The 22,466-nt window shown below is 43.7% G+C and overlaps 1 protein-coding gene across 3 annotated transcripts in view; it reads left to right on the forward strand.

Moving 5' to 3' along the window:
* dock11 (dedicator of cytokinesis 11) overlaps window positions 1-22,466 on the forward strand; it is a 328,275-nt gene that overhangs the window by 112,492 nt on the left and 193,317 nt on the right. For all 3 annotated transcript variants that reach the window (XM_084319393.1, XM_084319394.1, XM_084319395.1), the window contains exons 13-18: window positions 1,199-1,321; window positions 9,373-9,455; window positions 10,639-10,761; window positions 14,893-14,969; window positions 17,519-17,703; window positions 20,842-20,907. In XM_084319393.1, the coding sequence (XP_084175519.1) occupies window positions 1,199-1,321; window positions 9,373-9,455; window positions 10,639-10,761; window positions 14,893-14,969; window positions 17,519-17,703; window positions 20,842-20,907 (657 nt within the window). The remainder of the gene's footprint in view (window positions 1-1,198; window positions 1,322-9,372; window positions 9,456-10,638; window positions 10,762-14,892; window positions 14,970-17,518; window positions 17,704-20,841; window positions 20,908-22,466) is intronic.

Consider the following 22,466-nt stretch of genomic DNA (forward strand, 5'->3'; position numbering starts at 1 on the left):
TTGATTAATCGCCCCGGGCCCTGGCTGGTGCAACAGCCTTGTGTTGCCATCTGGTAAACTATCTGGAGCATCAAGGGATCTTTGGCGTGGCTGCACATGCCCCACAGCCTGCAGACCTCCGCCCCCTTCAAGTCAGGTCCAGGCTGGATGCTCAGCCTCGCGGCTGATGAGACATCATGATAACGCATAACTATGCATGTCAACACAACACACGACATTCTCATACTTTCCCATACATGGAACAAAACAAACCAGTCCACGGATGCTCTTGATTTCCCTGGTCACCCCTTAAAGGCCCTAGGGTTACATTTTGTCCGAGGGAAGTGACAGTTGTGATTGTAGAAGAAAAAGAAAAGAGGGCGGGGTTTGAGATAGTTGTGTTGCTCTCGCTGCATTTTTTTTTAATGTGTTCCAAAATTAATACTGATGCTTCTGTCAAGTGTCTCTCTGGTCTTCCGCCACTTTACGTGTACTGTGCGTGTGTGTACTGTACTTGTACATTTGTGCGAGTGCGTAATGTGTGTGTTTTTAATGTGTGCTGCCAACATTCTGAGTGCATCTCCAACCCATAATATAGTTTTAATATAATTTAGCTTTGTGTGTGTCAGCTGCTAACATTGAAACCTGCTAGAGACATTATGCACCAGACCTGCAATATCTACATCTGTTAAGTAGGGGCGACAGTAGCTCGGGAGGTAGAGCAGTCGTCTGGCAATCCGGAGGTTCCCGGTTCGATTCCCGCTCCATCCCGGGCAGCGTGTCGATGTGTCCTTGAGCAAGACACTTAACCCCTAATTGCTCCCGATGAGCAGGTTGGCACCTTGCATGGTCGCCTCCGCCGTCGGTGTGTGAATGTGTGAGTGAATGGGTCCAATGTGAGGAACAAATTGTAAAGCGCTTTGGATAAAATCGCAATATAAAAAGCAGCCATTTACCATTTAAGTGAGCAACTGGTCAAATGAGAGCAACGTTTTAAATATTTTTTCACGATTTTTACCCCACGTTTCTAACGTTGCCGTCTAACTAACTCTGCCTCCTCCCTTCCGTTCTCTCGGTGGGAAATTCCCAGGCAAAGAGGTGACCCGATTCTGCACATACAGTGGTTTTCAATATGAACCTCTACCGGGATGTATCGCACCATCAGGGCTCACACACACTTTGACCTCCCCCACCCCCCCACCCCCTCCTCCACTCACAGGGGATCTTCTCCGTGACCAACCCCCACACGGACATCTTCCTGGTGGCCCGAGTGGAGAAGGTCCTGCAGAACGGCATCACCCACTGTGCCGAGCCCTACATGAAGACGTCCGACGTCAACAAGGTACCTCTTCTGCCGTTGCTTTGCCTCGTCGATCTCTGAGCAACGCGGTCTCATCAGAAAACGTAAATAAAGTACTCGAACATAGGGGAAACAAGTACATAATGTACGTTATGTTATAGCCATAACTAATATATTTACATATTGTGTAAGTCATATATTTATGTTTTGTATCAGCCTTTCGCTGACAAACAAACGCCGCGACCGGGAGTCGAACCAACAAGGATTGTGTTTGCACGTGTTTGCACGTGTTTGCACGTCTCACCACTAGACTAAGCCCCCCACCCACCCACCCACCCACCCACCCTAATACATACACAGAAATACTATGATTATGGTTACTGTTGAGGTTAGTTTTAATGTTTGTTTAATAGATATTGTTAACATATGAAGTTATGGTTAAGATGAGGGTTCAATGGTTATGGTTAGTTTAAGGCAGTGGTTCTGTCCGGCCAACCTTTGGCAGACCAACCTTCTTTGGGCCCCCCGTCACCCCAACAAAATAGTCATGAATTGGGCCAAGTTAAAATGTATTGAAATAACATCAATATCATGAGCTTTCAAATTGTGCAACTACTTAACAATAACATTCTACGGGGGGGGGCAGGTGGCGCACGGAGACTACGTTCGTCACCAACACCGGGAGACACTAGGATTCGCCTGTTCGAATCCAGCTCCCGCCGTTGCTATCAGCTTGGCTGGCCTCTCACACTGATACAATTGGCTGTATCAGGGGGTGGGAAAGCTGAAGGGTGGGTCCTGGGCGTTGTGGACAGCGACCCCTACAGTTCGGTCGGGGCGCTTGCTCAGCAAGGGTTGGAACTAAGGAGAGATAGTGTGGCCTCCCACACGCTACACTCTCCCCGGTGAGAACCTGCGCGGCCAGGTTGGCCTGCCCCAGGCTGCACATGCGTCGGAGGAAAGCATGTGAAAGTCTCCGGTCTCCCGGACCAACAGTAGGGGAAAGTACGCAACAACCAGGAAGGGTGGGATGGGAGAAAAATCGGGGGGAAAAGGAGGGGAAGAAAGATAATAAAAAAAAATAAAAATAAAAACTAACATTCTACATCTGTAACACTAACCAAAAACTGAGGAAAGAAATTATGAAATTGTGCAATCCCTTTGCTAGAACAATAACACATACTGTAACAATACAGTTCAATAGACAATAGAGAGAGACACCTGGTTTTAGGCAGAATCACAAACCAACAAAATGTCATCGTTGCAGCCCTAGTTGCAAGAGACACGCCAACGTCAATAGTTCAGCGTGTTGGTTCCCCAGTCGCTCGGGCCCCCCCTGTCATGCGCCCCCTGTCATGCCCCCCCTGTCACGCCCCCCTGTCACACCCCCCTGTCACACCCCCCTGTCATGCCCCCTTTGTCATGCCCTCCCTCCCGGTCACCCCACACTTTAAGAAACACTGGTTTAAGGTAACAGTGTGGTTAGGGGTTGGGGCGAGCCTATCAGAAAGGTGTGTCTCAGTAGACTTGAGGTAAAGGCACTTACCTCCCATGCAAGTTCCCGGGGTCAAAGGTTTTCTGAAAACTTAAAAAAATAAAAAAAAACGTATTTATTACACACATATGTATTGTGTACATTTTCGATACAATACATAAATACATTATTTATTGCTATAACATAATCCTGTGGTCAATTAGTTCTTTATTTACATAAAGAGATCGGGACACACACGTTCCTGTACTGTACGCACCACAGGTTTACTTTCATTTCATGGAAGAAAGGGGGAAAAGGGCAAGCAGAGGTGCTGACCGGGCGAATAACTGTTGTTGCAGCTCGTAGTTTTTCAACATGCACTCAGTGGCCACTTTACCAGGCAGGGAGTGGGACCTGGTGTGGTCTGTCCACTTCAAGGTTCAGGGATGCTCTTCTGCACACCATTGTTGTAACACGTGGTTATTTGCCTCACTGTCGTCTTCCTGTCAGCCAGAAATCACAAGGTAATGCCCCCATGGGCTGTACAAGTCTTCTTGAACAAGTCGAGAAGAAACATCACAATAAATTAAGAACAAAAAACCACCATAAAATCCAAATATGCGACACTCCCAGACATTCCCCATTAAAATGACGAACAACTCACTAAAACCTAGCAATAGGGGAAAAAAGCACCACAGAGAGGAGAGAAACCTCAGATGGGCTGTTCAAAGGGGATCCCCCAACAGAATAATATAGTGTTGCTATGGATGATAGATGGGTGGAGAATAAAACAGGCGAATAGTTGGTATGTATGTACCAACTTACCGCCGTTGCTATCAGCTTGGCTGGCCTCTCACACTGATACAATTGGCTGTATCAGGGGGTGGGAAAGCTGAAGGGTGGGTCCTGGGCGTTGTGGACAGCGACCCCTACAGTTCGGTCGGGGTGCTTGCTCAGCAAGGGTTGGAACTAAGGAGAGATAGTGTGGCCTCCCACACGCTACACTCTCCCCGGTGAGAACCTGCGCGGCCAGGTTGGCCTGCCCCAGGCTGCACATGCGTCGGAGGAAAGCATGTGAAAGTCTCCGGTCTCCCGGACCAACAGTAGGGGAAAGTACGCAACAACCAGGAAGGGTGGGATGGGAGAAAAATCGGGGGAAAAAGGAGGGGAAGAAAGATAATAAAAAAAAAAAAAAAAAAAAACAATAACATTCTACATCTGTAACACTAACCAAAAACTGAGGAAAGAAATTATGAAATTGTGCAATCCCTTTGCTAGAACAATAACACATACTGTAACAATACAGTTCAATAGACAATAGAGAGAGACACCTGGTTTTAGGCAGAATCACAAACCAACAAAATGTCATCGTTGCAGCCCTAGTTGCAAGAGACACGCCAACGTCAATAGTTCAGCGTGTTGGTTCCCCAGTCGCTCGGGCCCCCCCTGTCATGCGCCCCCTGTCATGCCCCCCCTGTCACGCCCCCCTGTCACACCCCCCTGTCACACCCCCCTGTCATGCCCCCTTTGTCATGCCCTCCCTCCCGGTCACCCCACACTTTAAGAAACACTGGTTTAAGGTAACAGTGTGGTTAGGGGTTGGGGCGAGCCTATCAGAAAGGTGTGTCTCAGTAGACTTGAGGTAAAGGCACTTACCTCCCATGCAAGTTCCCGGGGTCAAAGGTTTTCTGAAAACTTAAAAAAATAAAAAAAAAACGTATTTATTACACACATGTATTGTGTACATTTTCGATACAATACATAAATACATTATTTATTGCTATAACATAATCCTGTGGTCAATTAGTTCTTTATTTACATAAAGAGATCGGGACACACACGTTCCTGTACTGTACGCACCACAGGTTTACTTTCATTTCATGGAAGAAAGGGGGAAAAGGGCAAGCAGAGGTGCTGACCGGGCGAATAACTGTTGTTGCAGCTCGTAGTTTTTCAACATGCACTCAGTGGCCACTTTACCAGGCAGGGAGTGGGACCTGGTGTGGTCTGTCCACTTCAAGGTTCAGGGATGCTCTTCTGCACACCATTGTTGTAACACGTGGTTATTTGCCTCACTGTCGTCTTCCTGTCAGCCAGAAATCACAAGGTAATGCCCCCATGGGCTGTACAAGTCTTCTTGAACAAGTCGAGAAGAAACATCACAATAAATTAAGAACAAAAAACCACCATAAAATCCAAATATGCGACACTCCCAGACATTCCCCATTAAAATGACGAACAACTCACTAAAACCTAGCAATAGGGGAAAAAAGCGCCACAGAGAGGAGAGAAACCTCAGATGGGCTGTTCAAAGGGGATCCCCCAACAGAATAATATAGTGTTGCTATGGATGATAGATGGGTGGAGAATAAAACAGGCGAATAGTTGGTATGTATGTACATATACATGTAATAAAACACATATGTACATGCAATAGCAACTAAAGGTACATAAGAAAACATTTTAAATGTTTTACTAAAATAGAGCTAAGAACAACAACAACAAAAGAAAAAGCATAGGAAAACGAGCGCTGGTGTGAAAATAAGATAAAGGCTAAATGTCAAGGCTCGGAGCTCATATTCCATTTACCTTCCTAGTCAGCCTGAACCAGTCTGACTGTTCTCCTCTGATCTCTCTCTCATTTACCTTCCTGTCACCTTGAACCAGTCTGACTGTTCTCCTCTGACCTCTCTCTCATTAATCACCCTAAAGAACTGCCACTCACTGCATGTTTTTAGTTTTTCCCACTATTCTCTGTATATTTACATTTAGTTTAGCAAGAGGGGTACATCCCTGGCAGCTAAGAGTCAGTGGGATTGTTCTGTCAAATAGTGTTGGTCTCGAGTGTTACACTCTTGAGTGCATAGTAGTATAGACATATTAGCATGATAGGGGTCCACAAAGACGACTTCAAACTTGAAATGGTAACAACCGATGAGGTACTCAAAAAATTGAGCGCCCTCCAACCTAACAAGGCCACTGGCCATGACAACATCCCCTCCAAATTCCTCAGAGACGCAGCAGCCGCCATCACCCCAGTCATCACACACATAATAAACCTCTCTATAAAACAGGGGCACGTCCCCAAGGACTTCAAAATTGCGAGAGTGACCCCTCTACACAAAAAGGGCAGCAAATTAGACCCAGGCAACTACCGCCCTGTTTCTATTCTTACCTCCATCTCGAAAGTCATGGAGAAAATAGTCTACGAACAGGTCGAAAAGTACCTGGCGGAAAAAAACCTAATCTACGAATTCCAATCTGGCTTCAGAACGTCCCACTCCACTGACACATGCCTCCTCTATTTGAACGACCACATCAAACAAGAGGTGGACGCTGGCAAATACTGCGGCATGGTCATGCTGGACCTACAAAAGGCCTTCGACACTGTCAATCACTCCATTCTAATGGACAAGCTAAAAGCAATTGGTTTTGATAGCCTATCAGTGAGCTGGATGCAATCCTACCTGGAGGGGAGAGAACAGATGGTAGAGGTAAACGGTACTCTATCCCCCCCCCTCACAGTGAGCTGTGGTGTTCCACAAGGAAGCATACTAGGACCGCTACTCTTCCTAATTTATGCAAATGACATGTCGTCAGCCTGTGACTGCAACTTGTTCCTGTTTGCGGACGACTCAGCCCTGCTGGTCTCTGACAAGAACAAATTGCAGGTTGAAAAAACCCTCAGCACGGAACTAGGCAAAATCTGCATATGGCTCGCTGATAACAAACTATCATTACACATGGGCAAAACAGAGTCCATTCTCTTCGGTTCAAATAACAAACTCAGCAAGACCGACGGTTTCTCAGTTACAGTGGGTGACAATATTGTCACAAGGAAAGACGAAATTACCTACCTGGGTTCCATCCTAGAGGCAAATCTTTCCTGTGACAAAATGGCATCCAATGTAATAAAAAAAGTCAACCAACGAACTAGATTCTTGTACCGGATCTCCTCTCTGGTAAACAAGAATACCCTGAAGACTCTGGCAGGAGCACTCATTCAAGGGTACTATGACTATGCGTGCACCTCATGGTACCAAAGCACCTCAAAGGCGCTTAAAACAAAATTACAAACATCACAAAACAAACTGGTCAGACTACTACTTGACCTGAACCCCAGAACCCACCTCACCCCTGCCCACTTTGCCAACCTAGGATGGCTTAGAGTAGACAACAGAGTACAGCAACTTGCAATGGGCCTGGTCTACAAGATACACTATACGACCGGGGTGCCCATGTACATGTCAAAATACTTCCCAAAGGTCAGTGAATACCACAACCACTACACCAGAGGAAGCTCAACAAATCATGTTAAACCCAGATTCGGCTCAAACAAGGGACTAAACACGTTCCGCAATTATGCCACAACAATGTGGAACGCCCTACCCAAAGCTGTAAAGGAATGTGAATCCCTGCCCACATTCAAAACCGCCCTTAAAGAGCACCTACGGGAGGCTGCAATTCGAAACTGGCCACCGTAAATGCCCAAAACCCCCACCACCTCCTAATAGACAGTCTCCTCCCCACCGCATGAATATATTCCCTCCCCGCCGTATGTATATTTCCCTCCCACCCACCCACCCCCTCCTAATGTACAGTCCCCTCCCCATCATATGTATATACTCTGTCAGGATCTAGGGGTAACAGTACTGTATATTTGAATACCGCCTATGTCACAAATGTATCAGTACTAAATACCTATATGTCCCTATGCCATAAATGTCATGTATGTTGTGTATGTCATAAATGTCTATATGAATTGAAAATGGGGGACCCTGATGGAAACAAGACAAACGTCTTTCTCAGGTCTGCATCCCCTTAACAATTGTATGTATTGAGCCGTACTGTATTGTACCCATTCTGCAATCTGTTAAATAAAGTTTTCATTCATTCATTCATTCATAGGTAGTGGTATAAGTATAGTAGCATAGTAGTAGGGTACATAATAGATATTGTTTGAAGAGGTGTGTCTTTAGTCGACAGCAGAAAATGGGCCAGGTTTCAGCTGTCCTGACTGTGGTGGGGAGTTTGTTCCACTATTGTGGAGTGAGGACTGAGAATAGCCTGCTTCTCTTTGATGACCCCCCCAGGAGCTCGGGTGGGGTGGGTCTGAGGCGCCCCGAAGAAGCAGAGCGTAGGGGTCTTGAGGGTGTGTAGTTAGAGACCATTGTCCGGAGGTAGGAGGGAGCCATTCCCCTCAATGCACGGTATGCCAGGTCAAGGACCTTGAAGCCGATTCGTGCGGCAATGGGAAGCCAGTGCAGCTCTCTATGAAGTAGAGGGGTAACGTGGGTTGACTTTGGTAGATTGGAGATCAGGCAGGCAGCTGCGTTCTGTATGAGTTAAAGTGGCTTGGTGGCAGTAGCCGGTAAACCAGCTAGCAGTGCATTGCAGTAGCCGGGGCGAGGCATGACTGTTGATTGCAGGAGGAGTTGTCCTTCTGACGTTCTCCTTCTGAGAAGTTCATCAGGGACCACACATTGGTTCTTGGTGGTCGAGGACGGACATTCTCCACTGTGATCAAAAGGTTGGTCAGCGGGGAGGACAGGTGAAGTTAAGTAGCTCCCTTTTGCTTGGCAGGCCGAAGATCCCCTCAGAGATTTGGGCATCTGAGGGAGGAAAGGAGAGGAGGATCTGAGGGAGGAAAGGAGAGGAGGAATTGAGTGTCATCGGCATAGCAGTGATATGAGAAGGCATGAGACGTGATGAGATTTGGTGTAGAGAAAGAAGAGGAGGGTTCCAAGGACGGAGCCCTGGGGGACACCCGTCTGTAGGGGGCGGGGGCAACAGGGTGCCTCTTGGTAGGAGCGGTTGTCGAGGTAGGATGACGGCCATGCCAGTGCAGAGCCAACAACTCTGTAATACTAGATACTGTGTTGTGTGTGAAAATCCCAGGAGCTCAGCAGTTTCTGAGAAACTCAAACCACCCCATCTGGCACGCACCAACAAGCATTCCACAGTCAAAGTCACTTAGATCACACGTAGTCCCCATTATGTTTGCTCTGAACAACAACTGATCCTCTTGGCCATGTCTGCATGCTTTTCTGCATTGTTATACATGTATGCATGTTGCTGCCACATGATCATTGGCTGGTGAGATATTTGCATTAACGAGCAGGTGTACAAATGTACATGATAAAGTGGCTACTACTGAGTGTAAATATTCTTCATATGGCATTATGATAATGATGAAGTGGCTACTGAGTGTAAATAGTCTTCATTATGATAATGATAAAGTGACTGATGAGTGTAAATAATCTTCATTATGATAATGATGAAGTGGCTACTGAGTGTAAATAGTCTTCATTATGATAATGATAAAGTGACTGAGTGTAAATAATCTTCATTGTGATAATAAGGGGCTACTGAGTGTAAATAATCTTCATTATGATTATGATAATGATAAGGCTCTGATGAAGACTATCTGTGTGGAAATGTTGGCTTTGATAAATTATTCATGTAGCTACAGTTAATTTTACGTAGTGCAGTTCAGAAAGGTTTTGTGGAGCAGGACTGCTGTGTGATGATGGGCCTCATGCTGATTTGCTGTCTCATGGTCATGTTCCTACCCCACCCCTCCCTCTCCTCCTGTGCTAATTTGCACACACCTCACCAGTCGGCTCAGAAGGTGCTGAAAGCGGCCAAGCAGACATGCCAGCGCCTGGGACAATACAGGATGCCTTTCGCCTGGGCTGCCAAGTAAGGAAGCACCCATAACTCATACATTTACTCGGTAGTAAATCTATCAGGGGTTTTCTTAACAGTAGAATATATATATATATATAATTTATTTATTTATTTTTAAACTAGGAAGTCCCTTGAGATTAAAATCTCTTTTTCGAGGGATACCTGGCCATGATATCACCATTAAAAAGTTACGAAATTATAAAATAGAGTTTAAAGTTTTTTCATAACTGCTAAATGAAGGCAGGCCCTATTTCAATACTAAAACCCCAGCCTAACCTTCAATTTCTTCACTAGTTGCACTCGAAAAGAAAGCCTGTCATCCACCCAAATAGTCATGTACTTGTAGAATGATACTCTTTCAATTCAACCTAAGGTATGAATGCCAACATTCTCTTGATATTTGGGAGAGAATTCTGGAAAATATCATGAATTTGGTTTTCTTAGCATTAAGAACCAACTTTAGACCATACAATTAGGCCTTTCACACCGGCCGGGCTCCGTGCCGGAACCGTTTCCCGAACGTAATCTCGAACCGGCCGGCGCGTTCACACCGGGAATAATTGGTTCGGAATATGAAAAATCGGTGCTCAGTGTTTTCTTAGAGGGCCGAACTAAAGCCTCCTTCATGTTCCGAACCAATTATTCCCGGTGTGAACGCGCCGGCCAGTTCGAGATTACGTTCGGGAACCGGCTCCGGCACGGAGCCCGGCCGGTGTGAAAGGCCTAAATGAGGCCTGTATAGTCAATCTGTGTTTAAAGGGAATCTGGAGCTCACTAGCAGCCTGACTCAGAGTAGAGGCAACTGAGAAGACTATTGTATCATCTGCATAAAGATGCACTTTAGCTGTAAGCATGTCCTTCCCAATGTATACAAATTGAAAATCAGATGGGGCCTAGAATTGAACCATGGGGGACTCCCTTAGTCGAACTCCATGAAGCTTGATTTGTGACCATCTGTATACACACTGGGTTCTATCTGCAAAGTAGTCCCCGACCACTCTATAGTCTTGTCACCCATACCGACATCACTGAGTATTGTCTCGGATCTCAGATTTGTCTTCATGGTCTGAATTAATTGTAATTTTTGAATTGCCTGATGTTTTGTCTCGTTGTCCGTGTCCTTTTGATTCAGTAGTTGTGTAAAAAGTGGTCATGTCAGGCGTCTCATGGTAAACAGGAGTTCTTCTGGTTCCAGGCAGGTGTTCAAAGATGCCCAGGGAAGCCTGGACATGGATGGCAAGTTCTCGCCTCTCTATCGCCAGGACAGCAGTAAGATCTCCACCGATGACCTCATCAAATTGCTGGCCGACATCAGGAAGTGAGTCATCGATGACTGGATGCGACTTAACTGGTGTTTTCAATTCGTTTTTCTGGTTGTCTTTTGTGCTTAATGTGCTTCCTACACTCGCATCATACCGTTTGTGTTAGCATTGATTTAAGGTGTGCTGTGTAGTTTCTGTGGTACTCCAGGAAGACTTACATCAAGGACCCTGCCTCTTTTACATCAGGACTATAGGGTATGACTAATTCTGTGACATATTCATAGGTTTTTAGGCTTTAAACAGAGTTCCTGCGGGGTCTTAAACATGTATTGGTTTATTATTAACACTTTCTGCGCCAAAAACGCTTTACAGCGATATTGGCCGCCATGCGCATTCTGCCAATAACGCTGTCCAGCGATTTTGAGATCAATATTAAACATTTTCGCCATGGCATTCATAATTCATATATACACATGCGACGCTGCAGCTGGACCCTATAGGTGACGGCAACGACGGCTCAATACCGCCGCCTGGTAGATGGTCGGGCGAGTTACACTCGCCTACAGGATATGGCTGATGTGCATCGATTAAACTCATCCGGCCGTCACATATCGTTGCATGACTCCCGACAGACACAATGTACATAATGGATCGCTTTCTAAACGTAATAATCGATATGATTTCGGCGTTTATTGCGACATACAAACTGGAAATGGACCTAGGCGATCGGCGTCGTATAATTGGGATCTTTCACCGCCAGTCTCTTTGACCCACGGTAAGAGGAATATAACGTTATTTTCAACCCAATTGTGAGTTTCCTTGTGAGCAAACCGATCTGATCAATATATCACCCAACCTACATAAAGCATTTACTGATGATCGGGGAATTATAAACGACCCCCCCCCCCCCCCCCCCCTTTCCTTCACGCATGATGAAGCATAGCGTATACCGATTATATACAGTTGGAATTTTTTATATAGCATGTATGGGGGGGAAACGGCAATCGATAATCTATATATGCGTTTAGGCCTATAACTCACGTTCTAGGAATTACTGCAGAAAACGATAAAAACATACTTATATTCTAGAAGGTATTTTTGTATGAATGAAAAAATATAACGTTCCCACATCCTGAACGATAGATAATCGATGTTGAATGGGCCATAGTAATGTCAATATAGCAATACAATTTTAAAAGTTATAGCCCTGCAAAGAAGGTGAGCCACTCCATAGACTTATAGCGCTGGCAGACTGGGTACAATGATGGGTACAATGGCTGGCAAGGAATGTGTTAAGGTATTATATATTTTATTATTATTATTAGTTCATATTTAACACATTCGTGATCATTTGTTGTTGGGATCAATATTTAATTTTTTCGCCATGGCATTCATAATTCATCTAGCCTCCCTGCGGGACTGCAGCTGCACCCTGTCTGATATTGCAATGCCTCAATACCACCGCCTGGTGGATGATCGGGCGAGTTACACTCCACGCCAAACCGGAAGTGCCGCTGGTGCATCGAGGAAATCCCTCCGGCAGTAATATCTTGTTACGTGGGTCCAGACAAACACTCGGGTGCATCGGATCGCTTTCGAAACGCAATAATCTATATGATTTCGGCGTTTATTGCGTCATACAAACGGGAAATGGATCTAGCAGATCGACGTCAAATAATTGGAATATTGTGCTACCGCTGGTCACACCTCAGGCTCTGCCAAGACAGATCTGGAGAAATTCACAGTGTAATAAGTTACTTTTTAGCTATATTATAGCTACATATATATTATATAATGTATACAGTATATCATATTATAGCTATAGTAACTTATCATACACCTCTCACTAGCAATAGCAACCCCTTCCTCTATCCCCACTCAACTCCAACCCACGCATCAGACCAAAACAAAGAGGAACACTTTTGCCTATAGGTCGCTGTTTGACGGAATTACAGATTCCACTTTTAAACTTCTCTCAAAATGTTCTTTAACAATGGACTGGGACGGGATGAGAGCTGACAACTTAGAGCAAATAGAGTAAACCCTTTGAAATGCATTCGAATAGCCATGTAGTCTAGCTGTGTGTGTAGATGAAACCTACTGTAATAAATAACTAACGGGCATAGCCATGTAGCCTAGACGTGCGTGTAGATGACTCACCCAATGAATTTCTGTAACATAATTAGTTTAGTTTACAAGGTCTACCCCTAAAGGCGGTTAGGTGGCCGAGCGGAGATTGCGTTCGTCACCAGCCCCGGAGCTGTGAGCTCGATTCGCCTGTTCGAATCCAGCTCACAGCTCCGGGGTTGTCACCAGCTTGGCTGGCCGTCTGCACTGATACTGTTGTGAAGGATCAGATTAAACCGAATATATATATTTATTTATTTATGGATATATATTTAATAGTATTTGTATATCGTTTGATATCCCTTGTATATTCCTTGTACATATACACTGAATATCCCTTTAGTCTACTAACAGCCCATAATAGTTTCATTCTACCATTGGACAAGAACCTGGCGCCAGCAGCCAAGCCCCTTGGTTCAAGTTCAATCGTGCCGACGAACATGTCGTTACAAGCCCGGTTCCGCGTAGGAATACGTCTGGCGAAATACGAATGGTACTATTTGTTCACAGCGCATATATATATGGCGCAAGTAAAGTAGAACTTTCTTTTTAGTCCATTAGTCCTTTACCCTCCAACCTAGTAACAGACGTGAAGCCTCACCCACGACCCACGTGTGGTGCAGTATGGCCTACTTGGCCTCAGAATAGGCATTGAGACATCGTGTGGATTAATAGTTGAATTGTCATAGTTTGGCACTATACCGTCGAGTGGGACGTATTTCTATTAAGTTAATAATAGTCTATTATGTATGGTGCATCGTTCGGTTAGAGTTATAAAGTGAGCAGTACCCCCATCGTTCCTGGCGTTATCTAGAGTCTTAACCAGGCTGGGCAGACCACGTGTGGTGCTTTCATCCGAGGAGTTCTGGGCCAGGACGAGTGGACCTGTACATTGGATTACTTTACTTTTTAGACGACGGCGAGCCCTACACGGCTTGGATTATCTACGTGCTTTGGGTGCTTTGATTATGCTATGGATAACAGCCAACACTGCTGAGTGTACCATCGCTATAGTTCCCTAAAGAACCAGGTTGTATACTTGCTCCCTGCGTAACCAGAGATTGGACATTCAATGTTGATTTACCTACAAATACTCATTTGCCTTACAAGTGCATTCAAATCATAAATGTCATTAAGTGAACGTTGTATATACCCTTTGCTATATAAAATATTCGATTTATACATTTGTGTGGACTTCGTTTCATCACGTGGGAAAGTGTTCATCATATCTACATCATGTACTGTGTGGCCAGTATTTAAAGTACATAAAGCAGGTAGTGGTTTAATGATACCATACTTATCAATACAGTCAGGGAATTGTACCCCTCAGTTACAGATACAATTGGCTGTATCAGAGGGTGGGAGAAGCTGGCGGGGTGGGTCCGGGTCGTTGTAAACAGCGACTCCTACAGTTCGGTCGGGGCGCCTGCTAAGCGCGGATTGGACGTGAGGGGGATAGTATGGTCCTCCCACACGCTACGCCCTCTCAATGAGAATCCGCGCTGCCAGGTGAAAAGAAGCGGTGATTGGCTGGACGTGTGTCGGAGGAAGCATGTGGTAGCCTCCACTCTCCCAGATGATCTGACTGTGGGGGGTAAGTGCGCAGCGATCAGGAAGGGACTGGGAATTGGCATACGACTAACATTGGGATGGGAGAAAATCGGAGGAAAATGGAGGGGGAAAAAGACCAATAAAAAAAACAAAAACAAGGTCTACCCCTGTTGTACAGAGCACATATTGACCCGGTGTATCTGTCTGTTTACGCCCATGTTCCAGTTTTCCACAAATTCATGGAAGCGGATATGGACCAGCTAGCCTAGCTGTTGACCAAAAACACCTTGAGTTTTAAGCTAGGCTAGTGGTCCATATCTGCTTCCATTCATTTGTGCTAAGCTAGGCTAGCTTGCTGCCGGATAGCATTCTACTGAACACACAGAGAGGAAATTGGTATCTACTGTATCTTCTTGTCTGTCTACATTTTCCCATAATGTTGGTGTGTTCCCTTAAAGTACACATTCATTTGTTGGAGTCATGGTGTCAGATTCTCCTTCTCTCTGCAGGCCTGACAAGAACAAGCTACAGACGCTCCCCGGACAGCTGAACGTCACCATCGAGTGTGTTCCACCAGACTTCTCAAGTGTGTAGCCCTCTCTGTAATACACCACTCCTCTGTACCCTAAGGGTCTCGGTATACAGTGCTTGCTTTTAAATATGCATTTGTGTGTGCAATAGGGGCGGAGCCGTTTGTGCCCATCCGCAGAAATGAATGCTATGCATCCGAATGATGCAATGTGACAGGCTAAACGCTAAAACTCCACATGGAAAGTGGCAAAAAAAATATGTATTAAAAAGAAAATAATAATAATCCAAAAAGATGGTCAGAGACAATTTTCTGCCATGATCTCAACTAGGGCTGACCCCTATTAGTCGATTAGTCGACTAATCGGTCGAAAGGAGCCGTAGTCGACTGCCAACCTCTTTAGTCGAATACAAAAAAATATATATATATTATAAAGAAATATTTTTTTAATATTTTTTAATCATTCTTTCCAAAAGAAAAGAGGCCTAGAAGCGTGGCTAACGCTAATGGCACGCATACCAGAGGCTAACTTCCTAAGAAAACAGGCACAGAGGCACTAGAGGATTTCACCCATCTAATGAACACACTAGAGTAGACAAATATCAAGATGTATCCATCAGTGGACCAATTGCATGCTTTTGCAGAGGACAAGAAGCCTTCAGTCGACTCCTTCAGACATTAAGCACCCCCCACAGCCCAAATGGAATGATCAAAAAAAATATTATACTTTTATTTATTTATTTATTTTTTTGACCAATCATAGTCGACTATCCAAATCCTTAGTCGGAGACAGCCCTAATCTCAACATAACCTCCTCGAGTGTTGCCACGTTTTATGTTTGTTGCAAAACCGGATAGTGGCTATTTCACAAGGAGGATATTCTTCTGTATAATCCTATGTGTTGACCAGGGAGGATTTGGCCCTGATCTGCCCCTAGTGGGATAGACTTTTTAATCCTCCAGGTATACGCAAAATGCGTGTCTAGTCTACTCATACACATTGTTAAAAGTATACAGAGACCCTAACGTAGACTAACTATGTTCTGTACACTTGGCGCTGTTTGAAAAGGAGATGCCGTGTTCCTTTAAGGGGAGACACTGCAGGTGAATAGGGTAAAAAAATTAACTAATAGATATCACAATGAAACTTCCCCAGTTGATTACTTATATTAAGACAAGACTTTTTTGTATTACAAGTTTTCTGAAATTGTATGTTTAAATATGCAAATGAGGCATGATCTACTTAAATTGTACCTCATCCCATTTCTGCTTTGCACTAGATAGTACTGTACATTAGTACACTGCATAGTATTGTGTATTGTATATTATATGGTAACTCAGAACATTGTACATATGTCTATACCGAACACTGTGACCTCATTTTCTTCTTCTAAATTCATGCTATATTATGTTATTATGTTATTTGATACTATCTTGTCTAGCACAGTCTCTGGAGCGTAACAGTAAGAAGCATTTTGTATGAAAGTATTCTGTACTTCTGTATGACAACTATTAAAGAACTTGAACTTGAACTTGAACTTAAATATGCACTAATTTGCATATAATTCCAGGACAGAAATCTGAACATTGGATAAAGCCATTTTCAAAATTATAGTTTCATTTTGTTGACATATTAGAGCCAAAGGTTATTACAGAGGGGATTTTGGATATCTCTTTTTATCACTCCATAAATCAGAAAATACTCCATTCAGTCCATTTTTATGGTAAAATTCCATATTTCGCCATGTTTTTAGGAATAAAATGTGATATAAATCAGGGTATGAATGCGATATCAACAAACCCTTCTGTAAATACCTTCAGAACATAGATATGAATAGAACTGGAAGGTTTGGTGTGTGTGCTACTGAAGTGGAGATTTCTGGCTCAGAGTATGAGGAAAAACTCTTAAAACAAATTTTTGGGAAAACGCCTTCAAAGTTCTGTATTGTAAAATGCCATATTTTTTTTTTAAACAGATATTTACAAACACAATACCTAATCAAACCATTAGTAATAGACAACCTAAACACATGCCTGATAACTGAATAATAATAATAATGATGTTATTGAACTGAACAGAACTACACACAGGCTACAAACAGTGTAGTACAGTGTAGTACCCCCTAATAGGCAAAACATATTTGAATAGATATCACTATGAAACTTTCCCAATTTGTTATGTACATATAAACTAAGAAAAAATATATTGCAAGTTTTCTGAAATTTATGTTTATATATGCAAATGAGGCACTTCCCCATTAAATATGTGCACATTTATGGATGCAATAAGGCAAAATGATGTAAAATAAACAACTAAATGTGTGTTATTGACGTTTTATTGTCACTAGTTTCATAGAAGACATGTTTAGGAAGCAAAATATAACAATCTCAAAATCAACAAAAAAGGTATATTTGACTATTCACCTGCAGTGTCTCGCCTTAAGTGAGACCCGGGGCTGCCGTACAGTATATCTGGCTCACTGTGAGAACGGTTGACTGCTGTGGGAGACATATCTGACTGTACTGGCACCTCACAGAAACGCTGACCATTTATGCGGTTTTATGAGCAGCTCACTGATCCTCCTCCTCCTCCCCGTCTCCCCACAGACACAGTGACCTCCTCCTACGTCCCCATCCGGCCCTTCGAGGAGGACTGTGAGCGGGTGTCGGTGGAGATGGAGGAGTTCCTCCCAGAGGAGGCCAAGTACAACTACCCGTTCACCATCTACAAGAACCACCTCTACATCTACCCCCTGCAGCTCAAATACGACAACCAGAAGACCTTCGCCAAGGTGGGGTGGAGGGAGGAAAAGGGCAGAGGGGACATTTACTGGTTCCAAGGAAACTATAAAATAAGGAAGGGTCTCTGTAGCACGCGAACGCACATCAGTGGCACAACGTGTGGAAACGTCCAGTTCGGCCGACTTTGAGGCTATATGTCAGAATCATTGGCAATTTGTTGCATTGTTAACTAGCTAACATATATATGGGATGTTCGATATTGGCTTTTTTTTACCGATACCGATATTGTCCAACTCTTAATTTCCGATACCGATATCGACCGATATCAACCGATACCGTTATATGCAGGGTTCCCCCCCCCCCCCCCCCCAAAAAACAGAATAATGTCAGGTAATTAACATTACATATCTCTTGTCATGGAATTAACACATTATGCATACTTTTGACAATAAATAAAATCAGAATTTGTTCTTACTTGCTTGCCTGAGTAAATAAAGGTTAAATAAATGTAAAAAAAAAAATTAAGCGATACAGATCATTTCCGATATCACATTTTAATGCCAATATCGGTAGGCCGATAATATCGGACATCCCATTGATCTATATTTCCTCAGATAGCTGGTATATTGTGCATTTTAATAGAGGCTTCAATAGAACTGGCAGCAAAGTCTGACACCAAGCAGAGAACGCTGGTACCTTCCTTCTTTTATAGCTTCTGTGGCTGCTTCCCAGCTGTATATGTACCTCTAATGTAATGTAATTTTATTGTATTTACTCGGAAGCATTTTATATGACCTAAACATAAAATCCAGGCCACTTATTCATCAAACACTTAACCCTGTAGTTGTTGAAATGGTCCAACATCTCAAAATCTCAATGGAGAGTCTGTTTACTGGGGGATGACATCTTGATTAGAACGTAGAATGTGCTATTTCCGATTCATCGTGGCAGTGCCCAAACAGACTATCCATTGAAAGTTTGAGAAGAATACAAAAAAATGCAGCCACTGAAATCAAGCATAGGCATAACAGGCCCAGGCAACTGAGGAAGTACAGAGTCAAACAACGCTTGCTGGTCCAATTCTACACCGCCATAATTCAAAGCATCCTCACCTCATCCATCACAGTCTGGTACGGTTCCACTGACAAACACACCAAACACAAACTCCAACGCATCACCAAGACAGCCTCCAAAATAATTGGCTGCCCCCTCCCCTCTCTGGACTCCATCTACACCTCACGCACAGTCACCCGCTCTGGTAAAATAGTCAATGATCCCTCCCACCCAGCACACCACATATTCCAGCGCATGCCCTCAGGTCGCTACAGGTCAATTTTAACCAAACACACACGCTTCACAAACAGTGTTTTCCCCACAGCAGCGTGTCGATGTGTCCTTGAGCAAGACACTTAACCCCTAATTGCTCCCGATAAGCAGGTTGGCACCTTGCATGGTTGCCTCTGCCGTCGGTGTGTGAATGTGTGAGTGAATGGGTAAAATGTGAGTAACAAATTGTAAAGCGTGTTGGATAAAAGCGCTATATAAAAAAGCAGCCATTTACCATGTCCTAGTGCTAATTAACATGCTGTACCGCAAACAATTACCACCAACCAGGGGCGGACCTAGCACATTTGGCGCCCTAGGCGAGGTTCAACACTGCCCCCCCCCCCCCCCCCCCCCCCCCAAATTCAAAACATCGCCGCGCTACCAACCGGTTAACCCTTTCCACTGCGACAATACACAGAAGGTTAACCCTTTCACGACCGTTGGTTGTGTGATAGTAAAGGGTTAACCCTCCGTCGTGTGGCAGTGAAAGGGTTACCAGTTATACAGTAAAGTACTGCACCTTTATTTTTTACAAGCAAGAACAAGAGCTAAGAATAAATGTAAAGTGCACACTAAAGAATTAAAACAAATAAACAACTTAGCTAACACACAATAATAATAATAATAATAATAATAATAATAATAATAATAATAATAATAATAACAAACAATAAAAGTGTGCAAATTTGCTTTCAAATAAAATTAAGAAGAAATGTATAGTGCACACTAAATAATTAAAACAAACAACTTAGCTAACAATCAATAATAATAATAACAATAACAAACAATAAAATAACGTGCAAATTTGCTTTAAAAGAAAATTATGTATTGTAAAATATGTTACACATATATAATCAAAATATAATATGCTAAATAAACAAACAAATAAATAAAAATTACAAATTCACTTTGTCTAAAGAACTATTTACATTCCACTCCCTATCATCACACTTCAAGGTTAGCCTGTAGCTCCTACTGGTTTCCATTTACAGTGCAATCCTTCTGGCCTTCCTCACTGCAAAGTCATCAATCACATCAAATGTTCCAACTCCTGAGCCAGCTCCTTCCCATCCAAATCAGATTGCCCTCCATGGTTTAAGGTGTGTACAAGTGCCTCTGCTTGCTTCATCAGCTCTTGGTGTGGCAGGTCTTGGAAGTTGTACAAAATTGCATACCTTTCACCTTGGCACGTTTCTCGTCTTCTTCTTTTCTTCTCTTTTTATACTGGATGGCCGGATGGCTTTTGCCTCTTCATAGTTCTCTAACGCTAGTCTTTCTTTCCTCAACGCTCAATTCTATAAACACTTGACCGATACCCATCAATGCACAGCGCTCTAGCATGTTCTAACTGTGAACACCTAAAGCTGAGGCTCAGACCGACCGACCGTTTTAGATTTTTGGCTCATCCCTTATGTTAGAATTTTTTTATGTAAAAATAATGGTTGCAGATATAGAGGGGGGCGCCAAAACTGCACAGAGGAAAAAAAAAAAAGAAAAAAAAAAAATAATAATGTAAATAATTATTTTATTTTGTATTTTATTTTATTTTGGCGCCGCCCTCTGGGTGGCTCCCTAGGCAACCGCCTATATCGCCTGTAGGAAGCTCCGCCCCTGCCACCAACCATAGTTGTGTGGCATTAAAGTATCTTGTATCTTGTAGAACCAGGGAACAGAGAGAGTGAGGGAGCTGAGCTCAAAGACAAGTTTAATATACCGTATAATGTTGTAAAGCAAGAGATGCCGTTCACTAAGTTCTCTAAAATAACTCTGCACTGGGACACCCTGGGTTCAGTGGGTCAGACTCTCTCATTGGTTGTATCCATACTGGACTGTGAGCTGATGTGCTGTTTTCACTCCTCCAGGCTAGAAACATCGCAGTGTGTGTCCAGTTCAGAGATTCAGACGACGAAGGTGCAATTCCGTTAAAGGTCAGTATTACATGAAACATGTCTTGTTTAGACTCTGTATTGTAGTCGTAAAAGGTGCTATTGATAACATTCAGCCAGTAGATGTCACAGTGGAGCACCGGCATGTAATTTATTTAATCAGGTGCATTCCATGTCGGGAAATGGGAAGTAGGGAGGGGATACATGCCTGCAACATGTAAACAACAACACTAATTTTGGACCCGCACATTTCTTAAATGATAAATTCAATAATCAATAATGTTTGGAGGGGGGGGGGGGCAATACTTTTATTCTGCACCTTTCTAAAAGTTCTGTGGATGTATTCTTTTTTTTTATTTAAATAGTTTATGATTACATAAAAATCGTGTCTATAGCATATAGGAATCAGCGATACTGACTGTTAGGCTGGTTCAAGTCTAAAATGGGGAAGCAACAAATAGAAATAAAATAGGGAAGCAAGAAATGATTTGTTCTGTCTTTTTCATACATACTAAAGAAAGACACAAATGGTGTCTAAATAATAAAATGTATACTATCCACCATTAGTACCAATATTTAGAAGCCTTTGCAGTATGTGTTGTCATTGTGTTAAAGGCTGAACTAAAATCTATAAATAAAACTCTTGCATAGCTTTTAGCTGTAGATGTTTAGTGATTGAATTGAATTGGCTGGTATAGGGTTATTATACAGCTCTGAGGCTGGTATAGGGTTGTTATTATTATACAGCTCTGAGGCTGGTATAGGGTTGTTATTATTATACAGCTCTGAGGCTGGTATAGGGTTGTTATTATTATACAGCTCTGAGGCTGGTATAGGGTTGTTATTATTATACAGCTCTGAGGCTGGTATAGGGTTATTATAGTGTTATTAGCTCTCTGGGAGCGATAAGGAGAAAATTGCCTCTCTCAAACCCTATGGAGATGTGATGAAAGATGCTGGGATGCAGAAATCTCTTAATGTATGAGTTGTGTGTGCAGTGAGGACGCAATAGACGGGCACCACACACAGTCACTGGAACTACCCACGCAGTCACTGGCACCACCCACGCAGTCACTGGCACCACCCACAGTCACTGGCACCACCATTGCAGTCACTGGCACCACCCACAGTCACTGGCACCACCCACAGTCACTGGCACCACCCACGCAGTCACTGGCACCACCCACAGTCACTGGCACCACCCACGCAGTCACTGGCACCACACAGCCCACGCAGTCACTGGCACCACCCACAGACATGTCTGCACGTGCAACTCCAGCCCATGCCCAACGGCACGGTGGGTTGACTCGTGTTGATCTGTAAGTAGCCGTGGTATTCAAGCAGGTCTGCCAATAAGGCTGATGAATGTAACGCAGTGTTTCCATTACGATTTCCAACGTCACTGTGAAGTCCTTTGCTGCACTGCGATTATCCTCTTCTTGATCGCAAACACACACGCACGCGTGCGCACACACACACAGAGAGAGAGACTCTCACAGCTACCAACTACCTTTCACGTTCAACATTTATAAGCAGGCGAGATGATCCGCACACGCCGCCGGTTCCATCACACATGCCTGTAAAGGCCAATACAGCTGTAG

The sequence above is a fragment of the Notolepis coatsorum genome (assembly GCF_963971535.1).
Source record: "Notolepis coatsorum genome assembly, chromosome: 1".
Taxonomy (NCBI): domain Eukaryota; kingdom Metazoa; phylum Chordata; class Actinopteri; order Aulopiformes; family Paralepididae; genus Notolepis; species Notolepis coatsorum.